The sequence below is a fragment of the Chironomus tepperi genome, unplaced genomic scaffold (assembly GCF_022539635.2).
Source record: "Chironomus tepperi strain 1889 unplaced genomic scaffold, CSIRO-AGI_Ctep_v1 contig_172, whole genome shotgun sequence".
NCBI classification, from domain to species: Eukaryota; Metazoa; Arthropoda; class Insecta; order Diptera; family Chironomidae; genus Chironomus; species Chironomus tepperi.
Genome location: NW_027226294.1, coordinates 1005375 through 1018019, shown reverse-complemented (window position 1 = coordinate 1018019; position 12645 = coordinate 1005375). Strand labels below are relative to the sequence as shown.

The following is a 12645-nucleotide window of genomic DNA, read 5'->3' as shown; positions in this document are numbered from 1 at the left end:
AAACGAAAATTCTTTTGGCAATATTTTTGGCAATAAAATAGATTTAATGTTTATATGTGATTTTCGGCTTTATTGGGAAACATTTTCTTTGATGATATAGGCTCTGAAATGAGATTTATTGTGACAACTTTTTTGACTCAAACCACATACAAATATTTTAATGTAAATAGTATTCATGAAGGAAATATGTTATAATGTATAAAATTCCTCATAAAAGGAGCATGACTTATACACATCACTTTCCAGAACAGACAAAGAGTAGGCTCATGAGTATGTTCACAAAATTGATCATGCTGAATTATATTGATTGAGTACTCATAAGCACGCTTCTAGGATTCCTAGAATTAAATTCAAATTCTGTTCATGAATAAAAAATGACAATAACCTTTCTCAATTTCCTTTAAAAATTTAAGGAATATTCGAGAGTCAATAACTACGTGCTTCCTTCTTGTTTGTCATATTCTTGACAAATGATGATTTAAATTTTAGATTTATGTCATATTCACAAAAAGCGTGGGAACATTAAATCAATAACACAATATGCATTATGAATTTTAAAAAGCTTCCTAATCTGATCGCTATTTCATCGAATCAATCTGTTGACATAGGTTTCACATTCAACTGTCATGACTGTGGTTTCATATTATTTTAAATTTTAAAATTGGTTATGAAAAGTGATCAATGTGCAGATCTGTAATATTCTGATAATATTCTATGAATTCTATGAATGCAAAGATTAAACCCGAACTGTACAACGTATTTGTTAGGGCACCGATATCTCTTCATAGATATTAGCGTTAAGTACCTTGATGATTGTGAACTGTGATTGTCTCTAAATAGAATTGGCAAGATATTGAGAGATTGAGTTCTACGGAATCTACCGGGGCTGTTCATTTATTACGTTAGCTTGTTGTAACAACTCAAACAAAAGAAAATGTATGGAAAATTTGTAAAGAAGGGACAAACACTAGCGATAAAAATGAAAAAGGCTACATAAGCTACGGAGCTTCTAAGGCTTTGCCAAAGCTCTTTTATGAACACCAAATCGAAACCGCATCCATCCATCGGTGATATGGTAATAAAAGACACAGATCCTTAACAGTTATTTAAGAGACCGATATGAGCCTATGATTTAGTTGAAGCTCAACATTATTGTCAATATCGATCAAAATTCAAAATCCCAAAAGCCAAAAGAATTTTCAAATTTTTATTTTCCTGAAAAATTTCCTTTTATCTCAATCAATTGCATGCTAAATGTATCAATAATTCATCTTAAAAATCAATAATTTAATGATGAAAAAAAAAATTTAAGTTCATACAATTAAAAGTGTGTTTAGTACCAATCAATTGTGTGTATATCGTCTTTTAGCGACTCCCTGAAGTCCTCAGTCGATTTGGAATGATCCTGGCAAGTCCCTTGGTAAGAATGCAAAAAAATTCTAAAACAAATCGCTCGCAATTCTCATTACTTACAAAAATATTTTTTTGCAAAATGCAATGAACAAAAAAGCAATGGAATTCTAGTCGAATTTCAAGAGCAAAATTTTCTTTTATTTAAATTATCCAAAAAAATATTTTCTTTTGTAGAAGCAAAAAAATACCAAAAAAACGAGCAAAATAAAAAAGCGAGACCTGTTCAACTTTTATTTTTTGTGTCAGTGGAAATGAAAACAAAATTAGATTTTCAGAAGAAAAAAATAACAATTTGATAAAAAAAAAGTTAGTCAGATAAAAAGCAATATGTTGGTCAGGTCTTGAGTCAATTCCATTAATGGATCTTTGTACATTATATTTATTTTATTTTCCTCTACATTTTTATATTATATATCCCATCAGCAATGAATCATTGTCTCCAACGATCATTCCATCTTTTTAAACCCCTCTCTTAATTATTTATACATACATATGTTATATAATAAGCACAATTCGTAGTACTGTACACACATCCACTGTGATTGTGATACATATTTGTAAATAACCATAAATATTGCATTTGTACTATACAACTGCACGTCTTTAATTCCTCTATCATTTATTCCTATACAATTTACTATTTATTCATTCAAACCCCTTCCTTCAAAAACTTTTACTTCCCCACTTTTTTCCATTATCTCCTTATGTCTCTTTCTCATTTTTTTTATACTCAATTATTTATGATAGAAAACTTTTATTTACATTCTTTTTTTTCTGTTTTGTGTCTGTCCTTCTTGGAAATATTTCAACATACTTTACTATTTTTACTAAATCTATATGTGAGCACCTAGAGCTATACAATTCTACCAACTTTCTACCTTTATACTTTTGTTATTTTGCTCCTCATATACACTATTCGTACAAAAAAATGAAAAGTAAACTCTGTACGTACATACTTGAATGCAGTAAAAAAAATTGTGCTGTAGTGCAAATTTCTTTTTTTTTTACTGACAAAGTTTGTCTTATGTTTAAAAGAAAAAGGAAAAGTTGGGGTTGATTTTTCGAAGGTACACAATTTAGATAAATTTCCAGGAAAAATGACAATTTTTAATATTGAACTCTTTTTCTCGTGACTCAAATAAATTAGTCATGACATCTAAATGTTATAAACATGTAAGACTATTAAACACACCATCATGTTACCATAAACTGGAGTTCCAAATTTTTTTACTTGTTGCTGTATAAAAGAAATGACAAATTTAGAATATTACTTTGTGGAACCCTTAAAAAAAACTTAATGTATGGCAACATTTTACTGAAAAATTTATAAGCTTGCGTCCTAGTTTTCATTTTAAACAAGGGTTTTGTATTACAACAGACATTTATTTTGATAGCTTATGGCAGTGGTGGGCAACCTTTGTGTCGAAGCACATTTTTGTGCTAGCAAACAGTTTTGGAATAGCCATAAACCGTATGCAATGTGCGATCTTACCACCAAGAAGTGTCCCAAATATAAAAAGGTTGTCCACCACTGGCTATATAGTGTAAACGTCTTCAGGAGTGTTGGAAGGAAATAGAAGACGATGTATCTTTTGAAAAATCGACCCCAAACGTAATAAGAAGAAAACAAGGTGCTTAACATTTTAAAAATATGGGAATATATACACATAGAATATGCGGCTTTTATAATCTTACGTGACATTCAGTTCCACTTGCTTATGTGCCATATCATATTTACTAATTCCGGATCTCCTTTTTCTCTCATATTACATAACATATTATAATAATTATTATATTCCCAACGAACAACAGCATTAAGAACATTGAGACATTTTTTTGTTCCCATTAAAGGAAATTATGAACTTCAAAAAGTTTAGGATACCTAAGGTTGTATCAATGGACTCAAGAAAAACATGCTCGAAGAAATTTAATGTTGATCAAACAATTACTGACTCTTCAGTTACAACACGAACTATTATAAATGACGCTGTGTTCATTGAAACGGAATTTCCGCACAGAAATGCAAGTTCCTTGAAAGTAAATATTTAATTTTCTCAGAGTGGTGTGCTGCTTTTATCATAACGAGTTGACTTGACATGTTGGCGTATTTTTCGTGTAATGAAAAATTTAATTGAATGACCTATGTTAATTAATTGTTGATATTTATTATCGATTAATAGCTTCGACATAAATGTCAGTAAGCTTGCCTTGCATTTTCATGTACAAGGAATAAAATTTCATGTATACAAGTTTCCTTAAAATATAAAAAATTCATACTCGGCTTTTGAGTTGGCAGTGTTTGCATTTCATTTTTCATATTTATGCTTACTGCCATATTCTTTACATTCTGATCGGACATAACGAAAATACGCCCAAAGCCATTTTATATTTTACATAATCCTGCTCCTTTGACATTTCCACGACTTACATTTCTACTTCCCTACTTACACAATTTTTTTTTTCTTGACTTTTGATTAATTAACATTTCCAAGGAAAGTGTCACTTGCCGCAAAACCTGTGTGTATGTGTGTAATTAATGATAATTAAAATGCCTTCCTTCAACTTTTTCTGAGCTTAACGTAGCATGATGTTAAAACTTTTTTTTTTATTTTAATATTTTATAGTAATGTCATGATGCTTTTAACAATTTATTAACTCTAAGTTTTGTTCTTTCTCTTTCCATTTTTTTCTTTCCTTTACTTACATGACAATGAAATGTGCTTTTGCCTTAACACAAAAAACATATAAAGCCGGTAAATATAAAAGAATAACATTGAGTCACTGATGTGCTTTCACAATGCCATTTAGCTGGTTTACATAAGATATCAAGCTACGGATATGACATACAGAAAAAAAAGTAGTCGTTTACAGAAGCTCACGAAGAATAAACAATTAATTGCTATTATTTTATTAAGGAATACAAAGAAAGTTTTCATTTTCCGTTTATGGACGGATCTAAAAATAATTTCCACGTCCAAATAAAATTCATGAATTCATTGGAAAATATCTAATTAATTCAATTGTTTTCTGCAGACACAGAATTTTTCCTGACTGAATACTTTGTCTAATTAGTTATGTAAATTTGCTTTTCTTATTGAGCGGTTTTTTGTACATTAAGCTAAACCTCCCTAAAGAAAACTGTCTTTGTAATTTACCCGAAAATCTAAATATAACTTTCTCTCGTGATTACATTTAGGGATGTAACGAGTGAGGTAGATGAGAAAAAAATGTCTTAATTAACTGAAATTTTTGGCAAATTTACAGAATGTCAACCTAAAAAATTTTAAACTTCATTTATTCCAGAGTGACACAAATGGAATTGAATCCGCCATGGAACTCTGAAGGCTCCGCTAAACCTCTTTTATTGACACTAAATAGCCTTATGGTCGCCAAACGAGCCATAAGCCGGCTCCTATTGAATGTTGATAAAAGAGGTTTTTCTGAGTCTTTAATACTCCGTGAAGGAGCTTTCTTCATTTGTGACGCTTGCTATTTTAATTTTCTGTATTTCATGAAATTTTACAATTTTTCTAATTAGTTAATTTGCTTTTCTTATTGAGCTTTTTTGTATTAAGCAAACCTTAAAGAAAACTGTCTTTGTAATTTACCCGAAAATCTAAATATAACTTTCTCTCGTGATTTCGAACGAGTAAGGTAGATGCGATGAACAAATTTTTGAAGATGGTGATTCATTTGAGAAAAATGTCTAACTGTCGTGAAGACGGTTTTTTGTTGATGACTGGTTTTGTCAACGTTTTTGCTTTCCCCAACTCTAGGCTGCATGAACCAAAGGATCCGCTACAACGTCTTTTATCCACAATTTAGTGTGTCCGCCAAATCACAAAATCGGCTTCCATTGGTGTTAATAGAAAGAGGTTTAGCATCTTCAATGACTCCAAGCTTCCTTCATTTGTGTCACTTGAGATGCCTTCCATCGACATTAAAAATTCTTCGCAATTTTAAAATACAAACCAAAGTCTTTAAAAACTCTAATTATGAAATCTTATTCATTTCCTTCTGAAATGAATCCATAAAAGAAACTTTGTATCCACAGCTTGATATCATTGTTGCGTTCACATAATAATATATAATATAGCCATAAAGATGGCAACAAAATTTCATCTAATTGCGTAATGTGAAAGCATGATAGTGCTTGACTTAGATTTCATACCATAAAGTATTTTAAATGAATCTCTCAGGTTATTGTGGTCTCATAAGTGTGAAGTATTATGAACAAGACATACCTAAGACTTAAATAAGTATATGAATGTTGATATTTTTATGCTTTTAATTATATCACTCATTCATTTTGTTCATCGCCTGTTGTCATCATATATTCCTACTATATTTGTATAATTTATGAAATATGAGGAATCTTAATATTCATTTATGAGATATACGTTCATAAGTTGAGGATCAAGGGAGCAGAATTCTTTATTATATTAACATGACACGAAGTAAGGAAAAATTTAGGTCAAGTACTGTTATAAATTTTTTAGGCTGTAATAAAAATGAGGTACCGGAAGTAATTTCATATTGATGATTTAAAGAATTTTCAAGTCCTTAAATATCTTTGATGCTTCCTCAGACACAAACTTGAGAGATTCCTTCACACTCATTTTCATACAAATTAAACTGCAGCAGCAATTAATAATACTTAATAAAGTCACACTTGCCTGTAATTACTAACTATTTTTACATAAATCTACGATTCTCTTCGTGCAAATTACTTTTGATGATTGTGGCAGAACTCCAACATAAACTTGGCAGTCATTGTTTCGTTTCACGCAAATATGAAAAGTATGGAAAGGACTCGTGAGACGGTTTCATGTGGAAAACGAATTTGGAATGCTTTAATGCCAAATATCAGCAATTTAATGTAGGAGATGTTGATAAAAAAATGAAAGTTGAATGAACTGGATTTTTCCACGAGTTGTAGACATTGTGGGAATTAAAGTTTTATTAATATTCCCTATTATCAGTCCGGAAGTGAATAGATAAGATTTCTACAATAATTTAATAAAATACGCAATTAGTTAGGTAAAGGAAGCGAGGAACTTTGAAACATTTCGACAATAATTTATATTTCCCAAAGCAGTTCCCTGTCGTTAAATGTTGACACTCCAAACTTTTTAACTGCGCAAATCAACGAACGAAATCCTTGTCCAACAAATCTCATTCCCTTGACTGAAATAAAACAATTATGAAAAGTATGCATGAAAAATTGCTTCCTGTTTTCTTCACACAGCATCACATACCAAGCAATGGAAGAAATTATTCAATTTAATCAAGAATTATATTTTGAAGGAGAAAATGCTTTCACTTTAATGATATTATTATTATATATGCTTTACTTCTTCCACATTTTTATTCAACTGCCACTTTCATCATAATTCACTTGATGCTGAGCTTTGAACATAGTTCTTATATTTTTTCATAAATTCAATTACGCACGTCACAGTCATAAATTATTGAATTGATGTATAGACCTATATGATATTAGACTATAGACATGAAATTCATAGCATTTATTACTATAAGAAATAATTTTAATGAGAACATTCCAAAAATGCGTAATATGAGTTCTTTTATTGAGTGCTTCTTTCTCTTCTAAGGAACGTGACTAATGTAGATATAAACATTTTCCTTTAATTTTCTTTATTTCTTTATGTAATGTCCTGTTCTATACTGCTCACTTTATTGTCTCTCTTTTTTTTGGTGTCTTGTGTAAAGCAAAAGTTAATTTGTATTCATCACATTGCATATATCTTAATAATTAACAAATAATCTATCAATTCCTTCTTTCTCTACTTTTTCTTGAATCGCTTACTTTCGGCACAACCTTTAATGTTATCCAGAATGAGAAGAAGAGAGATGCAAGTGGACCGAATGAGATAGTAGCATGTACAAGTTGCGGTGGAAATAGTCCGTGTACACATTCGGCAAATAATGGATGTGCAACTGAAGTAAGATGAATGTTTAATTAAGGATTCATATGAGCAAAGAAGATAATCGTATTAACTGCCTGAATTTCTTCTGGCTAGCATATAGTTTTTTGGGTTTCTTGACAGGAAAATATGAGAAAAGAGCTTTTTTTGTTGAATGTCCGACTGTCAAGGAAGTGTATCTTAGATAGTCGCCTTGAATAATATGCTGTGTTAAATTCTCTGCTCGATTTTTTAATTTGTTAAGAGGATTCATTTAATTATAATTTATTTTGCATTTTCTTCCAGACGTGCTTTGTACAAGTGAGAAAGAAAGAGCCTCCACATCCAATTCGTATTGCTAAGACGATTGATGTTATTGCAAGGTAAGATATTCTCTATAAAAATAATGAAACTTAATTATATAATTGTCATTCGATCTTTCTATATTTATTTATCTTATTCAGGATCACATTTCCATCGGCGTATGCTGTATTTTTGATATTTTTCTTCATCCACTATAAAGGATTTTCATAATGATTTAAGACAAGAAAAAATATTGTGTATTCCTACATAACTGCCTTTCCACCAACTAGACATCGAGAATGAATTAACTAGAAACAATCCATAAGATGAAATTCATGCCATGTATCCAAAATAAGCATCCTTCCAATAATAAAAAAAATATAAAAGTACATAGATATTTAATGATTATTGATTACACATTTGTAACAAATATGTGACAAGTGAAAGTTACATTTAGACATAGCCGAGCACAAAAAAAAAATTAATAAAGAAAACATTCACGTAACAATGAAGCAAGAAGCTCCTCGCCATATTCATGGAATAGATGAAGTCTTAAATAACACGAGGCACCGGAAAGAATGAGAAGAAAATTTTAAAGGGATATAAATTGTATAGATGGAGTGTCATAAGCATCACGTATTGCTCATATCTTTCATTGTAAAAAAAAAGATTTTTTTTATGTAAATGATGATTAACGACATGGAGGATGTCGAACAAAAAGAAAGCAAAAATAATAATTTTCTAAAATCACCAGTATGGATGAAAAATGCTCGAATATACAAAGCGTACACAAATAAATTCTTCAGACAGCACATTCACGTAGAGCAATATATTAAGTAGATGAAAAGTCGAAAGCTTTTTTCTAATTTTTGAAAATTGGACCAAACCTGATTCTAAAGAGACGAAAAAAAAAATAATTATGAGATTTATTTCTGCATCATAATGCGTGTGTGTCAAAAACCATGAAAAATATTGTAAAATTTTTAATAAACAAGATATGATCAAACCAATTTATTTAAGCTAATGATTATTGAGACTCATGCATGGATCTCAAAACTCAACTGTAGTAATAATGCACATTTATTTTTGTATGAATCTCGTCTTCAGTTTTCTTCTTTCATTTATAGTTCGACTTGGCAAATCAGAAAGAAAACGAAATGATTTTCATATGCAAATGATTTTTTTTTGGATATAAGGAATAATAAAAATACAATAATTCAGTTTTAATGGATCAAAGCAATAGCAAGACTAAACATTTTTAATTTAATTTTATGTCATAAATTCCATCCTTTGAACTGTTATGTTTATAAAGTTAAATGGATTATTCATAAGCTCCTTTCATAACTTTTTGATAATTTTTTCATAAATGTTCTTTTTCCGGTTATAAACTTTATCTTGCATAATGATACTTGTATGTTCTGTTACATGAAAATTTATGATGATTGAATGAATTGAGTTCCGCAGACTTTTTCTGTTGCTTTTTAACAAAAACTATGTTGGGTGAGATTATAAATATTTTCATTACTCCCATACATCATTTAACTTTTGTATCCTTGTCCGATCAGCACAGGATTTTGATGGGAACCAGATTATGGCCACATGTTGCAATTTTTGTGACAATTAAAATCAAATTACTCACTTGGACGACATATGGCAACCTCTTGGATGTCATGAATAATTTGTGTTGATCAAGATGACTAGTTTAAAGCGATTAATGCCTAAGCAGGAATCTTTTTATGGTTTACTATCTATGTTTTGCATTATTAAGCAGTATGCAAGGCAATACATAGACTCATCTGTAATCAAGTCTATGAAAAACATGATAAAACTTACTTTAGAATTTTCTGATTACTGATGTAACATGTGTGATATTTGTAGAGTAGACAATTTTTGACATGTACCTAACTATCAGTTTCTACTTTCAAAATTTGATTCAAACTTAACAAATTTCCAAATCAGCAAACTCTTTTATATCACAAACATGTGCAAGTTTTCAAAACTTTTAAAATACAATGGTGAATAAGCATGAAAATAGCTGAACATTTTAAAAATCATCATAAATTTTGATAGCGTACATCTTGCAATGTCATACTGATGTCACAAATGAAACATGCTTGCTGAAATTTTCGAAAGACATGACTCAACAGCCCTTGAGCCAAAATGGAAAGATTTTCGCCAGACTTTTTTTTTCCGTCCGATTTTGCCAGATTTTTGCAAGATATTGGACGATTTTTTTTCGCACGAAAAACTCCGTCCGATTTTGAAAGATTTTTGGACGATATTGCCAGAAAAAAAATCTTGCATTTTCTGGCAAAAATCTGACGAATCTTATACGTCCGACTTTTGCCAGACATAATTTTTGATAAAACGTCCGAAATATCTTGCAGTTTTCGGTCCGATTGTGCAAGATAAATCTTGCAAAAATCGGATAAAAAAGTCTTTCGTATATCGGACAGAAATTGAAAGATTCTTGAACGATGTTGCCAGATATTTTTTGAATTTTTTTTTGAAATTTTCAGAAAATTTTATAAGTTATAAATTTTTGATTTGAACTAGATTATGCCGTACATTTTTTTACTAGATTAACTAGAAGTAGAGATTTCGCTTTCTCGTTATTAAATTATCTCGATTTCAAACCTAAATGATTTGATTAGTAGATGACTATATTGCATAAAGGAAATTCGACAATTTTCTCGCAATGCAGCTTCCAATTTCGATTCTTTATCTAGATTATGATGTCGAATTAAAAAAGAAACTAATTACAAATTATTGATAACGCCATACGTTAAAAAAAAACCAACTTCCGAATCTTAACAAATTCAATTCATTCACTTGTGAATAAGAAGTGAATAAAATACACTTAAACTAAACATTTAGAAAATGTAAAAAAAAAAAATTTTTTCAATAAGTACAAGATAAATTTAATTCGAAAAGTTAAATTCAAAATATAACTATATTTTATACTTGAAATTCATTAGTAACTTATATATGTCTTTTGCCATACATAAAGTTATATAATTTCAGATAGCGGTAGCTCAGCGGTTAAGTGTAGGACATCAAACAATTTTCAAAACATGCGATCCAAGGTTCGAATCCCAAGACAAATCTGGCATAATCTGGCAAAAATCGGACGAAATATAATAGGTTTTAAAAAGATTCAAACGCTTGTGAAGTATATGAGAAAGAGAAAAAAAGAGAACAAAAATATAATTTTTAAAATTTTTTAATTAAAAATCTTGCAATATTTCCAAAATCTGGCAAAAATCGTCCATAACTTGTATGCAAGTTGATCAAGTTATGGACGATTTGTCTGGCAAAATCTTGCAAAAATCGGACCGATAAAAAAAATCGGTCCGATTTATAGCTGTTTTCTTGCATTGTCGTGCAGTTAAGGATTTTCAATGTATGGAAAATCTTGCAAAGTCTGGCAAAAATCGTTCTCGGGCAAAAATCTTGCATTCGAATTCTGGCAATATCGTCCAAAAATCTTGCCATTTTGGCGCTAGGGAGTGAGACATGGAAAATTATTTGAGATTCAGTTTAAGTATCCCAATTCAATCTAAAATTTGTTGATATTTCTTGAACGGATTGTTAGTCTGGAATGTTGTTTATAATTTAATGCTGAATGTAGATTAATTAAAAACTCAAATGAGAGTCAGCATCTGGTTGCTAAAGTTTTGATTTCTTATTACTGAATTATTGTATTTTAGTAGAAGTAAAATAAAAAAAAGACACTGAAATGTATGAAAAAAATGCAAATCTTTCTCTTATGAACTTTCCTGATAAATAAGAATAAAAATGTAAGAATTTCTATGCCGTAAATAAAATTAATAAGGAAATAAAAAAAAATAATAAAAAAAAACATATCATTACGTAAACCTGCTAAAAGCGAAAACTAGTTCTAAAAAGTGAGAAGTAAGCAAATTCTTCTCGATGTAGAAAAAAATAACAAGTATATGAAGAAAAGATATTTCAATCTGCCTTTTCCGATACTCCAAAATTCCATTTTAACGATTTTTCTACTTTATATATTATTTCGTATCCAATCTCGCTGATCATTCATACTTCCTTTTACATATATCCATTTTCCATTCCTATTCTTTCAATAATAAAAAATCGAGAATGTTGTGTTGAGAATTCTTAATATTTCATATAATTTTTATTACAAAAATCTGTTTTCTTTTTTTCATCCTACACGTGTTCATCGAATATTGAGTCTGATTTTACTGGAAGAATGATAAGGAAAGAAAAGAAAAAAAACAAGAATTTTCTCGCCATTAAAATCATTTCGATCTTCATCTTCAATTTTTCTCTCATCGTAAGGAAGAAAACGATGACAGTTATGGTTATGATGATGATGGTATACGCGGTAAGAAAGCATAATATAATGCTGCTATGAAAAATTGAATGGAATGGAATCCGACTACAATTGATTTTGTTGGAAGGAACTTTTAAAGATTAAAGTAATTTAAACGAGTGTTTAAGCACAAATGAGTTTAATTTTCAATGAACAAGCTTCATAGTATTGTATTAATGATGAACATTCTTCCTGTTTATGATTTCTATTAATTTATCCCTTTTCCTCAGTTTTTAAATCACTTTAATTTGACTCAGTAACTGAAAATCTTGAAATATCAGTTAATTTATAATCATTAAGTCTTGGATTGTCATTCAGACATGTGCTAAAAATCCAAGAAGGTTGGTTTACAAATGCTGATTATATATGAATTTCCTTGTCTTTTGATATTATACTTTCTATGAAATTACTTTCTATGAAATTAAACGCGCAGCTATGGACCTGGTCTGCAATGCTTTCAATCCTGAAATTAATGTTGAATGCCTGGAATTGAATCCTGCGATCAATCTCTGGATTTAAGACATTTTAATATCGGTATTGAAACTTCTACTGGTACCCGAATGATAAGGAAATTTTAAAACGATTTAAACATTCACATGGTTTTGTCTCCAACAGGACGCCTTAGTGACAAGATAGATAGTTGAC

General features: G+C 29.8%; 1 protein-coding gene across 4 annotated transcripts in view; it reads left to right on the top strand.

The window, feature by feature from the left end:
- LOC139088981 (glycine receptor subunit alpha-4-like) overlaps positions 1-8964 on the top strand; it is a 39898-nt gene extending 30934 nt beyond the window's left edge. For 2 of the 4 annotated variants that reach the window (XM_070638359.1, XM_070638357.1), the window contains 4 exons: positions 1370-1420; positions 7272-7379; positions 7647-7723; positions 7805-8964. In XM_070638359.1, the coding sequence (XP_070494460.1) occupies positions 1370-1420; positions 7272-7379; positions 7647-7723; positions 7805-7874 (306 nt within the window). In that variant the 3' untranslated portion in view covers positions 7875-8964. Of the gene's footprint in view, positions 1-1369; positions 1421-3905; positions 3935-7271; positions 7380-7646; positions 7724-7804 lie in introns of those variants that run through there. The other 2 variants (XR_011544266.1, XM_070638358.1) reach the window with 2 other exon arrangements.
- Positions 8965-12645: the final 3681 nt, after the last annotated feature.